Genomic DNA, 20,056 nt, shown 5'->3' on the forward strand with positions numbered 1-20,056 from the left:
TCCCAGTGTATAAGGGCTAATGCCGATCGACGGATTTCCCGCAGCAGAAATCCGCTGCGTTATTCCGCAGCCACAATAGCATTCTGCCTTTCAATGTTCACGCTGCGGATTTCTACCGCAGAATTCAGCAGCGTGAAAGAAATCGCGGCATGCGGCGGCTCGCCGGAAGGGACTGTCGCGGTGGATCCGGAGAAGTGAGTACGGGGTATTTAGGGGGTGCCATGTCGGACTTTGCTGCGATATTCCGCTGGCAGAGTCCGACGCGGATGTGGGTATGAGGCCTAAATGTGTTAGATGCAGGTGTCTTCATTGTTGAACTTGTGCATCATTTCTTAATCACACCGCGTTTGCAACAAGTTGGGGCGCCCACCCACTGGGGTTTTTTTTCCCTGCGAAATTAGCAGCATTTTTTTCTCTGCAGGGGTCTATGGGACTTGTAATGTTAAAATCGCGATTGCGCAAAATCGCAATTTACCGCGAAATCGCGATTTTGCGCGATCGCGATTTTAACATTACAAGTCCCATAGACCCCTGCAGAGAAAAAAATGCTGCGAATTTCGCAGGGGAAAAAAACGCCAGTGGGTGGGCGCCCTTAAGCAAAATATCTCACTCCGTGTGTAAGGGCGCCCACCCACTGGCGTTTGCGTTTTTCACGAGTTTTGTCCGCGCGTTTTTCGTGGCGTTTATCGCGGCGTTTTCGCGGGGTTTTCGCGGCTTTTCCGTTAATTTCCATTGACATTCATGGGTGCATTAGGAGAAAAATAAGGACACATATGCAACTGACAGTTCCTATGTTAAAAACGCAAACGCAACGCAAAAAAAACGCCAGTGGACAGGAACACATGTTATCTCTATGCCTGTGCAGGAAAAACGCAAAACGCAGGTAAAAAAACGCCAGTGGGTGGGCGCCCTTATTCAGCACCTCTCCACTCACAACTACAAATTGTGCCCAAGGGCACTGGCATCTGAAGTAAAACAAAAAGAGAAAACAAATCACAATTAATCGCCCGCAATAAAAATAGCGCTCACCATATCTAACCACCTAAATAAACTACAGACCATAAGTGTACAGTCAGGAGAAGGAGCTGTGATCTCCTCCATTATGATTTTATGACAAGATGCTTTAATCATAATCAGAAATGTGAAAGGGGTTTCTGTGTCCCCTGTAAATACCTTGTGTGATGGGGTCTTTCACACAGATATTATGTTGACTAAGGTCAAATGCCCATGGCCGGGTCGGATTCCAACTGCAAAATATCACAGCGGAATCAAACCCGATGCCCAGCCAAAGACACATACTCACCTGTCCAGATCCGCCGTGACTGTCTCGGCCGGTGTGCATGCACAGTGCATTTTGAAATTGCTGCGGATCAAATGGCTAGTATTGACTACAATGGAAGACGTCCGTGCGATTTCCCGCACCAAATAAAGCATGCTGTTGTGATTTTTCCCAGCGAGCGGCAAATCGCTGTTAATTTCCACTCGTGGGCAGGGAAGAATCATTTAAGATTGCATGTTATGGACGGACATTGCTGTGGATGTCCATGGGCATTGGGCCTTAAAAACAGACTAATTTGAAGGAAACATAAACCTACAGAGCTGGGCAGAATTGCGATCACATGACCACCTGAGAAGAAGGAGACCAGGAGTTTAAGATAGAAAAGAATAACTAACGAAGGTAATACTAGCTATTTATATATACTGGTGGTAGTTACATAGTGAATGAAAAATTATCAATGTCTTGGCCCTTTAAGTAGGAATTTCATTAGTGACTAATAGTGAGGCATGCATCACTTTGCTCTCACTGCACATTCATCTGTGGACCTAGAGCGCCACCTGCTGTCTATTGCAGACACATTTAGCAAGACCAACAGAATAATGTAAAATTGTGTCTATTTTCAGAGCCGTCATCTGGTGTTACTTACAAGGAGAACACATTTGTATCACTATGTATCAGTCTTTGTATCTGGGCTGTAGGTATATATCATATATAACCATTATAGTTCATTATGGTTTTCTAATGTGTCCATAAAAATGTTGGATATCTGTAATTTATGGATACATTGTTTTTTGTCTTCCTCTGGGTTAACATTGAGGGTTAATAGGCTGAATTAGATGGACGTATGTCTTTTTCAGCCTTAGGCTTTATTCACACGAGTGTATATCGGCCACCGTTTTCACCCCTGGACGATATATGCTACGTTGGGAAAGATAAAATTGGTGAACGGGCGCACAAATCAAACGTTTGTGCACCCGTTCAGACGGTATGGGTCCCGGTGCATATATGTCAAGACTACCATGTCGTCGCCCCTTTACCCTCCATCCCCAGCAGATGCTCACCTCTGTTATCCTCCCTGCTGACTCTTTGCAATGGAAGGCGGCGGGGCGCAGCTTACTGTGGTCCCATCCCACCTCCCCCATTGATGGCTATGGACAAGGGGCAGGGAGAGGGCAGGAGCCACGCTGCTAAACTCCCTCCCACCTACAGCCGCTGCCATGGGCTCCGATAGGAGCCCATGCAGTGGCTGATGTATTCCGGCCCAAAAGATAGTTCCAGGACTACCTTTTGGGCTCGACGTAAAAATGCCTGGCACTATATTGGCCAGCCGGATGCTTTTACATCTCAGGAAAACGGCCATGTGATCTGATGCATTGGAATCCAATGCATCAGATCACAGTGCATATAAGCCGGCCGTGAAAACTAAATGAAAAGCTAAGCTCCTGCCCTCTCCCCGCCCCTTGTCCATAGCCATTAATGGGAGGAGGCGGGATGGGATGACTCTTAGCTCCGTGCCCCTCCTACTGCAAAGAGCCAGCGGGAAGGAGAACAGGTGAGTGTGCAATGCAGAGGGAGGGGAAAGGGGCGATGGCATGGTAGTCTCGGCGTATATGCGTCAGGACCCATGCCTTCTGAATGGGCGCACAAATCAAACGTTCACCAGTTTTATCTCTCCCAACATAGAGTATATCGGCCGGCCGTGAAAACGGCGGCTGATATACGCTCGTGGGAATAAAGCCTGACACACTATGTTACTATGCTGCGATTGTCAATAAGTCGCTTCAATAGAATGGATTTCATAATCGAACGAGTTTTGTGTGCCTCGCATCGCACAAAACTCGCGCGAGACTCTTGCCCGTGCGAATAAGCCCTGAGGGCTTAAATGCATGGGCGTGTTTTTGTCCCATTTTGCAGCGGTCATAATCATGGTCGCATAACGGGACAAAACGAAACCATTTATTTCAATGCTTTCATTTTCACTAGCTTGTTGTATTCACGCCTGAGAAAACATCGGACTTGCCCTATCTTTCTTGCGGGTAGTTAATACTTCTAGGGCAGGAATGGGAATAAACGGTTGCTGATACTGAGCGTAGCTGCACATGAACCAGGGTTTTTTTTTACTCTTGGGCCGTTCACACTCCACGCCTTAGTGCATGAGTTTGAATACAACAGCAAGAAGATAGGTCCTGCCCTAGTAGTATTAACCCTTTCCAATCCACTGTCTGAGCTCTGAAGACATGATTTAAGGCTATACAGCTCTGATGTTGGAAGACGTCCGTCGGGGTTCTCTTACTGTATATTGCCAGCCTCTCTGCTGTCAGAGCCTATGCAACGTGTCACCTCATGCAGTACTGGCTTTAGCCAGCAGTTAGCGCCGTTGTATAATGGCAGAAAAAGAGTAAACCCCCTAGGAAAACCAGGATACAAATTGGATTGGAAAGGTTTAACTACGTGCAAGAAAGATAGGGCAAGTCCTATCTTTTCTTGCCTGTAATATTAACAGACGAGAATCCCAATAGTGAAAATAAAACCATTAAAATCAATGGTTTCTTTCTCTCTTGTTACTCGGCCGTGATCATCACGGCCGCATAACAGGACTAAAGCACGTCCATCTGTTGAAGCCTTCACTGTGGATTTTGATGCGGAATTGTTAGCAGGTTTTATGTCATTTTTATTTCCGCATCAAAATCTGCAGATAACCTGTGGGTTTTAGTGCACAATTTGCCGCGGCTAGTGGTGCGTCTTGCCGGCTAATTCTGGCTCGTGTTAAAGGTCCCTTAGTGTGTCCCCTGATAAATATTGCTATCAGAGTACCAAAAAAGCTTAGAGCTTGTTTACTTCTGCATTTCAAATTTTTTGAGAAACCATTGAAATCAATAGGGAATAAAAGGAAATATTGAATTCCATTTTATTTCCGTTTCTCTGTTTCTAAAAATGGAAAAGAGAGAAGGAAAGTCCTAACAGAGCCCTGACTTTACTAGGAATAGAGGATCGTGCTTTAGGCCTCATGTCCACGGTAAAAAGAAGATTTAAAATCCGCAGCGTTTTTCCTGCACGCGGATCCGCGCCCCATAGGGATGCATTGGACACCCGCAGGTAATTAAATACATGTGGATGTCATTTTCCCCTTGAGGCGCGGATTGCGTGTGCGAGAAAAAACCCGCGGTATGCTCTATTTTAGTGCGGGTCTCCCGCGGATATGGCTCCCGCAGGCTTCTGTTGAAGCCTATGGAAGCTGCCCGGATCCGCGGCACACCCGTGCCTGAATTTCTGCTCTTCGCGTGCGGGAGAGCAGGAGTTTTTAAAAAATGGAGTGCCCGGCGCATGCGCGCGGCACGCTGCCGACGTGCCGAGCACATCCACTGGGCCGGAGAAAGAAGATCCGGCCGCGACGGAGGGCATTTCCGCAGCGTCCGGACAGGTGAGTAAATTTTTCTTTTTAGCCTCATGTCTGCGGGAAAGGAGAGATCCGCTGCGGGATTCTCCATGAAGAATCCGCGGCGGACCTGATTTTCCCCGTTGACATGAGGCCTTAGTCATGTTTTTCGGCCGTGATGTTCAACGTTGCAAAGCGAAACCACCAATTCTTGCACGATAATAATACACACAAGAAAAGATAGGACTTACCCTATGTTACTCACATGTAGTTTCCTACATGCAGTAAGATAGGACAGGATCTATTTTCCCACTTTTTTTTTACTCACGAGCAGCAGCGCGAAATTTGAACTGTAGAAAAAAAAAAGACTTTGTCAGGTTCATGGGCGAAGACACTCCTTAGTGGCAAGCGTATTTGCGTTTAAGCCCTCAAACTCAATATTGCTTCATCTCCTAACATATCTGTGTATGGATTAGAGCTCTGTATGATTCAGAGCTCCAAATACCAAGTTACCCATGGGGACCTTTCACATGGGACGGAATTAGTTCTTTTGGCGGATATTTCTGTGTCACAATGTTATCCCGATGGGGCTTGATAAATCAGTGTGTCTTTACTTTAAAACTAGAGATGAGCGAGCACCAAAATGCTCGGCTGCTCGTTGCTCAAGTCGAACTTTCCGCGATGCTCGAGGGTTCGTTTCGAGTAACGAACCCCATTGAAGTCAATGGGCGACTCGAGCATTTTTGTATATGACCCATGCTCTGCTAAGGTTTTCATTTGTGAAAATCTGCAAAACCCAAGAAAGTGATGGAAACAACACAGAAACGGATAGGGCAGGCGAGGGGCAACATGCTGGGCTGCATCTCAGGTTCCCAGGTCTCACTATTAAGCCACAATAGCGGCAAGAGTGCCACCCCCCTAACAATTTTTACTTCGGACAAACCCTCATTAGCAAGGCACACCTTAGCTAAGCACCACACTGCCTCCAACCAAGCACAATCACTCCCTGTGGGACACACCGCTGCCTCTTCTCCTGGGTTACATGCTGCCCAACTTTCCCCCGCACGACCCTGCGTCCGCAGCGCACACAAAATTGTCCCTGCGCAGCCTTCAGCTGCCCTCATGCCACACGCTCACTTCATAGACACACCACCCTCATGTCTATTTATAAGTGCGTCTGCGATGAGGAGGAACCGGAGGTACACACTGCAGAGAGTTGGCAGGGCCAGGTAGCGACCCTTCTTTAAAAGGGACGGGGCGATAGCCCACAATGCAGGTGAGAATCAATGAGAAATTGACGTTCGATCTTCATTCCAATCCTGTGCCACCTCCGTCAGGAGCTGCAAACGTGGGCATGAGTTACATAGCTATGGGGAATCCATGTGCCCACACAGTATTCATTCTGTGTAGGTGTCAGACAGCTCAATCGAGACTGAAGGGGAAAGCCATCTGCACTCTACCCCCTACCCAAGTCAGTCAGTGTCTTTGTGCCAGACAGGTCAAACACCGTGATGGGAAGTCTGTGTGCACCAACAGCATAGGTGGGTCCAACGCAACCCAAGACATGAACAATAAAGAAATCAGAGTGGCTAAACATGGCAGACTTACACTGCGCCGACAACATAGGTCTTGGGCCACAGCTTCAGCAATCGTAGGCATGAAGCGGACTTCGATGCTAGTACACCTGTGAAGGTCTCAGTAAATCCGTTACATTTTCTTTCACCGCTCCAAAGACTGCATTAGCCAGGAAAAAGTTCCACAGGCCCAACCTGGCGCCGTTGCAGTTCCCCCGGGACATAGGCCTCGGCTAACAGCTTCAGCAATCATAGGCAGGAAGCGGACTTCGATGCTAGTACACCTGTGAAGGTCTTAGTAAATCCGTTACGTTTTCTTTCTCCGCTCCAAAGACTGGATTAGCCAGGAAAAAGTTCCACAGGCCCAACCTGGTGCAGTTGCAGTTCCCCCGGGACATAGGCCTCGGCCAACAGCTTCAGCAATCGTAGGCAGTTAGTGGACTTCGATGCTAGTACACCAGTGAAGGTCTCAGTAAATCCGTTACGTTTTCCTTCACCGCTCCAAAGACTGGATTAGCTAGGAAAAAGTTCCACAGGCCCAACCTGGCGCCATTGCTGTTTCCCCGGGACATAGGCCTCGACCAACAGCTTCAGCAACCGTAGGCAGGAAGCTGATTTCGATGCTAGTACACCTGTGAAGGTCTCATTAATGCAGTTATGCTCCTGTGGCCCAAACGAGTTTCTCAGATAACTGTGGTAACACGAGAGAAATTACATGATGCGCAATGCTGACCCCCTGACCCCAAGCAGGAGGAGAAGGTGGCCTCACAAGGCCAAGAAACCATGACCAGGACCCGCTGAAGCCTGTTCTGAAAGGATGTGAGCGGGCCCTTGGCCAGGCTCGGTCCCAGCAAACACCTTGTGTGGCCCAAGGTGCTGTGAGTGACATTGCAATGGGGAATCTATGTGTCCGCACACTACTTATTCTGTTTGGGTGTCGAATACCTCATCGACAACACAAGGGGTAAACCATCTGCACTCTGCACCCTACCTGAGTCTGTCAGTCTTTTGAGGACAGACAGGTAAAACACCTCTATGGGAAGTCTGTGTGCACCCACAGCTTGGGTGGGCCCAAGGAACTTAAAGACAGTACACATAAAGAAATCAGAGTGCCCAAACATGGCAGACTTTCACTGCGCCCAGGACATGGGCCTCTGCACAAACCCTCAGCAATCGTGGGCATACAGCGGACTCCGATGCTAGCGTAGCTGTGAACGTCTCATTAGCGCTGTATCGCTCCTCTTATTTGTCCCAATGCAGTGCCCCAGATAGCTGTGGTAACGTGAGACAAAATGCATGTTGGCTTCGGCCCACACTCCGTGCCCTAGTCAGTCAGTGTTTTTTTTAGGGCCAGATAGGTAGAACACTGCGATAGGAAAACTTAGTGCACCCATAGTATGCACAGACCCCTGTAATGTTCCGTAGCAAAGGTATAGGCTGACCCCAGTAACAGTTATGTTGCAGAAGTCTAGGGAGACCCCAGTAACATTTCAGTAGTAACAGTATAGACAGACCCCAGTAACATTTCTGTAGTAACAGTATAGGCAGACCCCAGTAACATTTGTGTAGCAGCAGTATAGGCAGACCCCCGTAACATTTGTGTAGCAGCAGTATAGACAGACCCCTGTAACATTTCTGCAGCTGAAGTATAGGCAGCCCCTGGTAACATTTCTGCAGCTGAAGTATAGGCAGACCCTTGTAACATTAAAGGGGTGGTCTCGCGAAACCAAGTGGGGTTATACACTTCCGTATCGCCATATTAATGCACTTTGTAATGTACATTGTGCATTAAATATGAGCCATACAGAAGTTATTCCACTTACCTGCTCCGTTGCTAGCGTCCTCGTCTCCATGGTTCCGTCTAAATTCGCTGGCAGCTTGCTTTTTTAGACGCGCTTGCGCAGTCCGGTCTTCTCCATTCAGCACGAGCCGCTTCAGTGTGCTCCCCGCTACAGCTCTTCTGCGCATGCGCAGACGAGCTGTCACTGCTCGGGAGCGCGCTGCAGCGGCCATTCTGTACCTTCCTCTGTTAGAGGAAGGTGCAGAAACTGGAGCTGCCCAGCGGAGAAGCCCAGCCCAGCCCAGCAGCCCCGAGAAGCCTCCCAGGTAAGTGATTTGTGGGGGGGGGCTGTCGCTAGGCCGGGGGGGGGCTGCCGCTGCGATGGGGGGGCTGTCGCTAGGCCGGGGGGGGGGCTGCCGCTGCGATGGGGGGGCTGTCGCTAGGCCGGGGGGGGCTGCCGCTGCGATGGGGGGGCTGTCGCTAGGCCGGGGGGGGCTGCCGCTGCGATGGGGGGGCTGTCGCTAGGCCGGGGGGGGCTGCCGCTGCGATGGGGGGGCTGTCGCTAGGCCGGGGGGGGCTGCCGCTGCGATGGGGGGGCTGTCGCTAGGCCGGGGGGGGCTGTCGCTGCGATGGGGGGGCTGTCGCTAGGCCGGGGGGGGCTGCCGCTAGGCCGGGGGAACTAGCGCTGGGCTCCGGAACCTAGGGCTGGGCTCCGGGGCCTTCACCTGGGCTGAGGGTCTAGCGCTGGGGAGCCGGGGGCTAGCGCCTTACCTGCTGCCTGGCGGTGGGCGTCTGGTTGGCGGCTGCGGGGCGTCTGGTCGGCGGCTGCGGGGCGTCCGGTTGCCATGGAGACACAGCTGGCGGCGTCTCGGGAGCGCGCACGTCGGGCTGCAGCGAGCGACGGGGAAAGAGCCGGCGGCCATCTTGAGGAAACTTTTATAAGTTGCTGAAACGCTGGAACGGTAAGTACGAACCAGCTAGAAATGTCATTTACAGGGGGGCTTAGTAATGTGTACTTAATGGGGGGGACTGGGCAAAAAAAAAATTTAACTGCTTCCTCGAGACATCTCCTTTAATGCAGTTACTCTCCTCTCCTTTGGCCCAAACAAGTTTCTCAGATAACTGTGGTGACACGAGAGAAAATGCATGATGCTCATTGCTGATCCCCTGACCCCAAGCAGGAGGAGGAGGTGGCCTTACAACGCCAAGAAACCATGACCAGGGCCCGCTGTAGCCTGTGTGGGAAGGATGTGAGCGGGCCCTTGGCCAGGCTCGGTCCAAGCAAACACCTTGTGAGACCCAAGGTGCCGCGACTGACATAGCAATGGGAAGTCCATGTGAGCAGAGACATTATTATCCTAACAGCGCTGATATATCCTTAGTAGGATACTATAATAACCACTCAATGTACTTATAAAAAAGAGCAGTGGCTTTACCATTCCAGCAGTGCTGATTAAGACATCCTCAGGAGGATACTGTAATAATCATGAACAAAGTACATTTACACAATATAAAATGTAGGAACGACTCAATAAAGATTCCTAACACGAATTTACTTACCGTATATACCGGCGTATAAGACGACTTTTGAACCCCGAAAAATCTGCTCTGCAGTCGGGAGTCGTCTTATGAGCCGGTAATACAAAAAAAAAAGTGTAAAAAAAAAAAATCATTACTCACCTCCCCCGGCGTTCTGGCGCTCCGGCAGGATGTCGCTCGCTCCTCGTCCCCGGCGCAGCATTGCTTTCTGAATGTGGGGCTTGAAATCCCCGCTTCCAGAAAGCTAATACACACGCCGTCAGCCGGTACAGCTATTCAATGACAGCATTGAATGGCTGTGATTGGCTGAAGGCGCACGTTGCTTCAGCCAATCACACCCATTCAATGATGTCATTGAATAGTGTGATTGGCTGAAGCCACGTGCGCCTTCAGCCAATCACAGCCATTCTGTAACTGGCTGACGGCGTGTGTATTAGCTTTCTGGAGGCGGGGATTTCAAGCCCCGCATTCAGAAAGCAATGCTGCTCCGGGGACGAGGAGCGAGCGACATCCTGCCGGAGCGCGACAGAACGCTGGGGGAGGTGAGTACAGATTTTTTTTTTCTCCATTGTAATACCGGCGTATAAGGTGACAGTTGGGGGGTCGTCTTATACGCCCCGTCGCCTTATACGCCGGTATATACGGTAGGCTATTCCCTCCTTTGATCCTGATGAATCGGCTCAACTATCGTATCAGGGCCGAAGAAACGCGTCGATAAAAGTGAAAAGTGACCTAATTATTGATCATATTCAGCCTTTGGATGATATATATAAATTGGTCACGTTGTGATTGAAGTGATACAATAGCTGATGGTATTCAGCCCTCAGATGAGATATATACAGATATCACTATTGGATTTAAAGGGATATAATTGATCATCGGCTTCAATTTATTATGAGAGAGTAACAACGAGATTGGGACAATGGTCCTTCACATAGAGGCAATATAAGTGTTTACTGTCTCTGATTGGAGGATCGTATGCTAATCATCAGAACAAGGCCCCTAAAAGCATAGGCCTCTGGAGGTCTCAAATTGGTGAATACCAACGTATGAGAATCACCAACCAGTGGCAACTTATGAGGAAAGAAAAAAACGTATGATCTCTTGACATAGTGTCTGAAACACACTTTATCCCTTTAGTTTCCTTGTCTGTCCCCTTTTTTCTGTTCCTTGTTTGTTTTTTTAGTGTCTGTCTAGTCCCCGGTGTGTGCTGAGTTATAGGTAGTGTGTCACACTTTATTTTAAATGAAAATTTGTAATAAAAGTTATATTTTAATAACACTATAAATAAATTCATCAATTTTTGGGTGCTTTTCAGTGAATTTTGATTTCAAGTCTAAAGGACCCCTCTGTCTCTGTGATTTTTTTTATTTCATGTATAGTCAGGGGATTACAGAGTTGAGCAAAATGCCCATAACTTACATTTCAGATATTAATTCTTACAAAGTAAAATAAAGTAATATTAAATGTTCTATTCCTTCAACAGCTTAACCCCTTAAAAAAGTAAAATAGGATCAGCGTATAGAGACCAGAAACAAGTTGGGGGAAGACGGAAATAAAATGGGGAAAAGACTTAAGGAAAAGATCAGGCGGGGTGAAGGCAGTTAGGCTGTGCTTATTGCTAGTCATATTGGTGCACCTGTGTTGGGAAAGTAAAGCATACTCTTATGTTGACTAGCTCTGAAGATATGTACCTGATTAGTTTGTTGGAGAGGTACAGGATATACTTGATGGTAAGCTAGATTACCATGGAAGGGACGATGATCTGGCTGTTGGGTTCCAAAGACACATCATCAGTAAGTATTGGTGGCATGACGACCAATTCCATTCATATACTGTTTCACGGTCTGAAAGGATAGCCGCTGGTTTCTCATTGACCATAAGCCATGATAATTTTGTTTTAACCAAATTAATGCTAACTGATGTTTTCCTCCAGGAGCGAGCGATTGCCATACGTGCAGCTAGGAAGCAATCAGATATTCATTTATGTGCAGGGAATATTAGGGATTCATTTGCCCAATAAAGCTTCCCAGGATGATGTATGTAATGAAATATTAGTAATGGAATATATAAGAGTGTATAGAAGCCTAGAGTTGGAAGGGCCCTCCAGGGTCATCGGGTCCACCCCTCTGCTCAATGCAGGATTCACTAAGACATCCTAGACAGATGTCTGTCCAGCCTTTATTTGAACACTTCCATTGAAGGAGAACTCGCCACTTCCCGTGGTAACCTGTTCCAGTCATTGATCACCCTCACTGTCAGAAAGTTTTTTCTAATATCTAATCTGTGTCTCCCCCTTCAGTTTCATCCCATTGCTTCTAGTCTTTGTACAAATGAGAATAGGGCTGATCCCTCTGCACTGTGACAGCCCTTCAGATATTTGTAGACAGCTATTAAGTCTCCTCTCAGCCTTCTTTTTCACAAGCTAAACATTCCCAGATCCTTCAACCGTTCCTCATAGGACATGATTTGCAGAGCGCTCACCATCTAAGTAACTATTCTCAGAACTTGCTCCAGTTTGTCTATGTGTTTTTTAAAGTGTGGTGCCCAGACTTGGACACAGTATTCCAGATGAGGTCTGACTAAGGAAGAGTAGAGGGGGATAATTACCTCACGTGATCTAGAATCTATGCTTCTCTTAAAGAAGGCTGGGCGCCATTTTGACAGTCCATAGGTTGCTCTGTTTCTTCTGCCACAAAATGCAAACTAGGCAGTTCCACCTTGTCCAACAATAACAAATGGTTTCTTCTCAGACAATAACGCATCTGGGACACATACAACTTTTGATCAATTAAAGAGTTCTTACTTCTTTCCTGCATCCTGGCTGGCAACTCAGTCCTTACCTCTCTGGTTTGTCTTCAGGCTCAGAGGAACCACAACCTTGTCATTTCAATTATTTGTAGGCTCAGAGGAACCGCAACCTTGTCCTTTTTTTCCCTTAGGCTCAGAGGGTTGGAGGGATCTTGTCCTAGACTTTTCAGAAGATTCAGAGGGTTGTAAGAGGGCATATAAGTTCCTCCCTGACTGGCAATGGTGGAGGCACTTTTTTTTTTAGATAAGGTGCTGTATAGATAGTTGTATAAAGTGATCTGTGAACTGTAATTGGCCTGAGCCTGTAAAACTTGTTAAGCTATGCCCATTGTGTAGATCTTGTAACCAAATGGAGCAAATGTGTATCATATAAACCAATGAAGCTTTGTAATTAACTGACAATGAACCATCAATTACTGGATGGTCTTGTGACCTTTAACAATATAATTATCTGACACTGAGCCATTAATTCTCTAAAGGGTCTTGTGTTCTTTGACTTGTAGATGTCTGAGGGATTGGCCACCCACAGGTATGTAGGACTCAAAGTTGTCAATAGCTGCACGTACACATTTTTCTGCGTATATAAGCTGGGGTAGAACCAAGATGGTCAGAGCAAACTGGACCCGCACAGGGACGCCTGCATGCAGTGTGGTATTTCCCCAAAAGAAACTCTGATCCATTTCGTTGGTGCTCTCCCAGCTGATGGTAAATTGGACAGATGATGGAAAAAGACTCCTAGGTGATGGACTCTGTCCAGTGGTGGGTATTTATCCAGCTGAACAGATGTCGTTTATGTGTTGTAAGTATATTCATGTGTAATATTAATGTGTTCATGTATTTTCCTTGGTGATATCAATATTTAACCTTTGCCTAAGAAAATACTGTAAAGGTATGCAATTAAAGATGAGCGAACGTACTCGTCCGAGCTTGATACTCGTTCGAGTATTAGCGTGTTCGAGATGCTCGTTATTCGAAACGAGCACAACACGATGTTCGAGTTACTTTCACTTTCATCTGTGAGACGTTAGTGCGCTTTTCTGGCCAATAGAAAGACAGGGAAGGCATTACAACCTCCCCCTGCGACGTTCAAGCCCTATACCACCCCCCTGCAGTGAGTAGCTGGCGAGATCAGGTGTCACCCGAGTATATAAATCGGCCCCTCCCGCGGCTCGCCACAGATGCGTTCTGACAGAGATCAGGTAAAGTGCTGTCTTGCTGGAGTTGCTATAGGGAGAGTGTTAGGAGTATTTTAGGCTTCAAGAACCCCAAGGGTCCTTCTTAGGGCCACATCTAACCGTGTGCAGTAGTGTGGAGGCAGCTTTTTGCAGTGTTGCACATTTTTTTTTTTTTGTATATCTGCCGTGCAGGGCATTGCGCCCTGCAGTAATTATACATAGTCCAGGGCCAGTAGTGGTGGTGAGGCAGGGAAAGAAGACATATTTATTGAATACCGCTGTATTCCAGTCCACAGTGCAACAGTTTGCAGTTATTTTACATACTCCAGGGCCAGTAGTGGTGACGCAGAGAGAGAAGACATATACAGTGTATATAGGCAGTGGGCCTTTCCAAAAACATTTGGGGAAAAAAAATCTATTTGGGCTGCCTGTGACCGTCCTCAGTGTACTGGGTCTGTGCTGGGGGTAGTTGTCCTAATTCATACGCAGCCAGCTAAGTGTTACAGCAGGCTTGCGCAAAATTATTTCCTGGCTCTGTATTGGCTGTTACATCACCGCTGTATTCCAGTCCACAGTGCAACAGTTTGCAGTTATTTTACATACTCCAGGGCCAGTAGTGGTGACGCAGAGAGAGAAGACATATACAGTGTATATAGGCAGTGGGCCTTTCCAAAAACATTTGGGGAAAAAAAATCTATTTGGGCTGCCTGTGACTGTCCTCAGTGTACTGGGTCTGTGCTGGGGGTAGTTGTCCTAATTCATACGCAGCCAGCTAAGTGTTACAGCAGGCTTGCGCAAAATTCTTTCCTGGCTCTGCTGTGCGTTCCGTAAGCAAAGTCAGCCTCCAACCACAGGCCAATAAGCGGCACATTTAATTACAGCGTTCTGTTTCTGCACTACTTGTAATACACCATGCTGAGGGGTAGGGGTAGGCCTAGAGGACGTGGACGTGGACGCGGGCGAGGACGCGGAGGCCCAAGTCAGGGTGTGGGCACAGGCTGAGCTCCTGATCCAGGTGTATCGCAGCCGACTGCTGCGGGATTAGGAGAGAGGCACGTTTCTGGCGTCCCCACATTCATCTCACAATTAATGGGTCCACGCGGTAGACCTTTATTAGAAAATGAGCAGTGTGAGCAGGTCCTGTCGTGGATGGCAGAAAGTGCATCCAGCAACCTATCGAACACCCAGAGTTCTGCGCCGTCCACTGCTGCAACTCTGAATCCTCTGGCTGCTGCTCCTCCTTCCTCCCAGCCTCCTCACTCCATTACAATGACACATTCTGAGGAGCAGGCAGACTCCCAGGAACAGTTCCCGGGCCCCTGCCCAGAATGGGCAGCAAGGGTTCCGAATCCTCTCCCACTGGAGGAGTTTGTCGTGACCGATGCCCAACCTTTTGAAAGTTCCCAGGGTCCGGGGGATGAGGCTGGGGACTTCCGACAACTGTCTCAAGACCTTTCAGTGGGTGAGGAGGACGATGACGATGAGACACAGTTGTCTATCAGTGAGGTAGTAGTAAGGGCAGTAAGTCCGAGGGAGGAGCGCACAGAGAATTCGGAGGAAGAGCAGCAGGACAATGAGGTGACTGACCCCACCTGGTTTGCTACGCCTACTGAGGACAGGTCTTCAGAGGGGGAGGCAAGGGCAGCAGCAGGGCAGGTTGCAAGAGGCAGTGCGGTGTCCAGGGGTAGAGGCAGGGCCAGACCGAATAAACCACCAACTGTTTCCCAAAGCGCCCCCTCGCGCCATGCCACCCTGCAGAGGCCGAGGTGCTCAAAGGTCTGGCAGTTTTTCACTGAGAGTGCAGACGACTGACGAACAGTGGTGTGCAACCTGTGTCACACCAAAATCAGCCGGGGAGCCACCACCACCAGCATGCGCAGACATATGATGGCCAAGCACCCCACAAGGTGGGACGAAGGCCGTTCACCGCCTCCGGTTTGCACCGCTGCCTCTCCCCCTGTGCCCCAACCTGCCACTAAGATCCAACCCCCCTCTCAGGACACAGGCACTACCGTCTCCTGGCCTGCACCCACACCCTCACCTCCGCTGTCCTCGGCCCCATCCACCAATGTCTGTCAGCGCACCGTCCAGCCGCCGCTAGCGCAGGTGTTGGAGCGCAAGCGCAATTACGCCACCACGCACCCGCACGCTCAAGCGTTAAACGTGCACATAGCCAAATTTATCAGCCTGGAGATGCTGCCGTATAGGCTTGTGGAAACGGAGGCTTTCAAAAGTATGATGGCGGCGGTGGCCCCGCGCTACTCAGTTCCCAGTCGCCACTACTTTTCCCGATGTGCTGTCCCAGCCCTGCACGACCACGTCGCCCGCAACATTGTACACGCCCTCACCAGCGCGGTTACTGCCAAGGTCCACTTAACAACAGACACGTGGACAAGCACAGGTGGGCAGGGCCACTATATCTCCCTGACGGCACATTGTGTGAATATAGTGGAGACTGGGACAGAGTCAGAGCCTGGGACCGCTCACGTCCTACCCACCCCCAGAATTGCGGGCCCCAGCTCGGTGGTGGTATCAGCGGCGGTGTATGCTTCCTCCACTAAACCACCCTCCTCCTCCTCCTCCGCAACCTCTGTCTCGCAATCAAGATGTGCCAGCAGCAGCACGTCGGCAGCAGTCGGTGCCGCGCGGCGTGGCAGCACAGCGGTGGGCAAGCGTCAGCAGGCCGTGCTGAAACTACTCAGCTTAGGAGATAAGAGGCACACGGCCCACGAACTGCTGCAGGGTCTGACAGAGCAGACCGACCGCTGGCTTGCGCCGCTGAGCCTCCAACCGGGCATGGTCATGTGTGACAACGGCCGTAACCTGGTGGCGGCTCTGCAGCTCGGCAGCCTCACGTACGTGCCATGCCTGGCCCACGTCTTTAATTTGGTGGTTCAGCACTTTCTGAAAAGCTACCCACGCTTGTCAGACCTGCTCGGAAAGGTGCGCCGACTCTGCGCACATTTCCGCAAGTCCCACACGGACGCTGCCACCCTGCGCACCCTGCAACATCGGTTTCATCTGCCAGTGCACCGACTGCTGTGCAACGTGCCCACACGGTGGAACTCTTCGCTCCACATGTTGGCCAGGCTCTATGAGCAGCGTAGAGCTATAGTGGAATACCAACTCCAACATGGGCAGCGCAGTGGGAGTCAGCCTCCTCAATTCTTTACAGAAGAGTGGGCCTGGTTGGCAGACATCTGCCAGGTCCTTGGAAACTTTGAGGAGTCTACCCAGATGGTGAGCGGCGATGCTGCAATCATTAGCATCACCATTCCTCTGCTATGCCTCTTGAGAAGTTCCCTGCAAAGCATAAAGGCAGACGCTTTGCGCTCAGAAACAGAGTCGGGGGAAGACAGTATGTCGCTGGATAGTCAGAGCACCCTTCTGTCTATATCTCAGCGCGTTGAGGAGGAGGAGCATGAGGAGGATGAGGAGGAGGGGGAAGAGACAGCTTGGCCCACTGCTGACGGTACCCATGCTGCTTGCCTGTCATCCTTTCAGCGTGTATGGCCTGAGGAGGAGGAGAAGGAGGAGGATCCTGAAAGTGATCTTCCTAGTGAGGACAGCCATGTGTTGCGTACAGGTACCCTGGCACACATGGCTGACTTCATGTTAGGATGCCTTTCTCGTGACCCTCGCGTTACACGCATTCTGGCCACTACGGATTACTGGGTGTACACATTGCTCGACCCACGGTATAAGGAGAACTTTTCCACTCTGATACCCGAAGATGAAAGGGGTTCGAGAGTGATGCTATACCACAGGACCCTGGCGGCCAAGTTGATGGTAAAATTCCCATCCGACAGCGCTAGTGGCAGAAGGCGCAGTTCCGAGGGCTAGTAGCAGGGGAGGCGCGGAGATCAGGCAGCATGTACAGCACAGGCAGGGGAACACCCTCTAAGGCCTTTGACAGCTTTCTGGCTCCCCAGCAAGACTGTGTCACCGCTCCCCAGTCAAGGCTGAGTTGGCGGGAGCACTGTAAAAGGATGGTGAGGGAGTACGTAGCCGATCGCACGACCGTCCTCCGTGACGCCCCTGCCCCCTACAACTACTGGGTGTCGAAGCTGGACACGTGGCCTGAACTCGCGCTGTATGCCCTGGAGGTGCTTGCTTGTCCTGCGGCTAGCGTCTTGTCAGAGAGGGTGTTTAGTGCGGCTGGGGGAATCATCACAGATAAGCGTACGCGCCTGTCAACCGACAGTGCCGACAGGCTTACACTCATCAAGATGAACAAAGCCTGGATTTCCCCAGACTTCTCTTCTCCACCAGCGGACAGCAGCGATACCCAAGCAATACGTAGGCTGCACCCGCGGATGGAAGCATCGTTCTCTATCACCATCCAAAACGGGGACATTTTTGCTTCATCAATCTGTGTATAATATTCCTCCTCCTCCGCCTGCTCCTCCTCCTGAAACCTCACGTAATCACGCCGAACGGGCAATTTTTCTTAGGCCCACAAGGCTCAGTCATATAATTTTTCAGGTGCAAGCGTTGAAACTTGCACCTGAACCAATTTTTATTTTAACTGGGCTGCCTCCAGGCCTAGTTACCAATTAAGCCACATTAACCAAAGTGATTAATGGGTTTCACCTGCCCTCTTGGTTGGGCATGGGCAATTTTTCTGAGGTACATTAGTACTGTTGGTACACCAATTTTTTGGGGCCCTCGCCTACAGTGTAATCCAATTAATTTTTTGCCCACCTGCATTACAGCTGATGTTACATCAGCTGTGCTGGGCACTGCAATGGAATATATTTATGTACCGCCGGTGGGTTCCAGGGAGCCACCCATGCTGTCGGTCCACACGGAGTTGTAACTACATGTGTCCACTTCTAAAGAACCCCAGTCTGACTGGGGCATGCAGTGTGGGCCGAAGCCCACCTGCATTACACATGACATTACCTCAGCTGTGATGGGCACTGCAATGGGATTTATTTATGTACCGCCGGTGGCTTCCTGGCACCCACCCATGCTGTCGGTCCACACAGAGTTGTAACTACATGTGTCCACTTCTAAAGAACCCCAGTCTGACTGGGGCATGCAGTGTGGGCCGAAGCCCACCTGCATTAAACATGACATTACCTCAGCTGTGATGGGCAATGCTATGGGATATATTTATGTGCCGCCGGTGGGTTCCTGGCACCCACCCATGCTGTCAGTCCACAGGGACTTCACAATAGGGAGTTGTACCTGCCAGTGTCTATGAATTAAAAAGCCCGGTCAGGTTGGGGCATGCAGTGTGGGCCGAAGCCCACCTGCATTTAATCTGACGTTAGCTCTGCTGTCCAGGGCACTGCAATGGGATACATTTATGTACAGCCGGTGGGTTCCAGGGAGCCACCCATGCTGTGGGTGCACACGGAATTCCCATTGCGGAGTTGGGGATTCCCAGTTGTACCTGCCTGTGACTATTTATAAAAAAACGCAGTCTGACTGGGGCATGCAGACACCTTGACAGAATGAATAGTGTGTGGCACATAGGTTCCCCATTGCTATGCCCACGTGTGCAGCTCCTGATGGCGGTGGCACAGGATTCTATTTCTCATTGCTTCTGTACAGCATTGTGGGCTATCGCCCCGCCCCTTTTAAAGAGGGTCGCTGCCTAGCCGTGCCAACCCTCTGCAGTGTGTGCCTGCGGTTCCTCCTCATGGCAGACGCACTTATAAATAGACATGAGGGTGGTGTGGCATGTAAAAATTGTTGGGAGGGGGGGGCCCGCTCATCTCTATATGCAATATCACCTATTTTATGTAAATTAGTTTAACTATCATCCATTTTATATCATTTTGTTCATTTATTATCTTATTAAATAAATTGTGTTGTATCCACCCACTTGTCCTTCTTTAAAGCCATATCCGAACTTGTTCTCTTTCAAGTTGGCAATACACGAGGAATCATCCTGTTTGTGGCGCCAAAGCTCTGCCGTGCAGCGTTCAAGGAGCGGACTCACAGCCGAGGAGACAGTGGGGTAGAGAAAGGCCTTGTTTGGGATCTGACCAAGGTGCCACTGGGGGAGATCAAGGGGAAAGCAAACGGGGGCTACCTTTAGTCCAATTGTCACTCGTGATGCCACTGTACCATCCTCTGTGGCAGATCTCCCAGATGTAATACAGTAGTCCACACACACAGAGTAACTTTCTGAACAAGAACAGGGAACTGTCGGTTTTTTCCGTTTACTGCAACACTTGAACTTATATTCCAATAAAACAGTAGTCAATTATCAGTGTTAAGGCAAGGAGGACTCCGCATGCATGCGTACCGGTGCTGCACACCCACGCGTTTCCATCATGTCCTGGCTTTCACTCTCTCTATACATGGAACCCATAAGTAGTCTCTTTGCAGGGACAAGCCCTGGCGGGAACAGAAGACCACCTCTCCGACTCTTCCATGGCTCTCTCTCACTCATACCTCTCTCTCTTCTCTTTTTCTTGTTCCCGTACCAACACATATACACAACAATGTCACATGACACATACAAAATGTTACATTTTCAGACAAGACAGAACATACCAGACATTA

General features: G+C 49.5%; 1 protein-coding gene across 1 annotated transcript in view; it reads left to right on the forward strand.

Annotated features, from left to right (window-relative positions):
- Positions 1-12,995: 12,995 nt before the first annotated feature.
- Positions 12,996-20,056, forward strand: part of LOC136585593 (glycoprotein-N-acetylgalactosamine 3-beta-galactosyltransferase 1-A-like) — a 75,232-nt gene continuing 68,171 nt past the window's right edge. Inside the window, exon 1 of the mRNA XM_066584401.1 lies at positions 12,996-13,158. Within this exon, the coding sequence (XP_066440498.1) occupies positions 13,102-13,158 (57 nt within the window). The 5' untranslated portion in view covers positions 12,996-13,101. The remainder of the gene's footprint in view (positions 13,159-20,056) is intronic.

The sequence above is a fragment of the Eleutherodactylus coqui genome, chromosome 1 (genome assembly GCF_035609145.1).
Source record: "Eleutherodactylus coqui strain aEleCoq1 chromosome 1, aEleCoq1.hap1, whole genome shotgun sequence".
NCBI classification, from domain to species: Eukaryota; Metazoa; Chordata; class Amphibia; order Anura; family Eleutherodactylidae; genus Eleutherodactylus; species Eleutherodactylus coqui.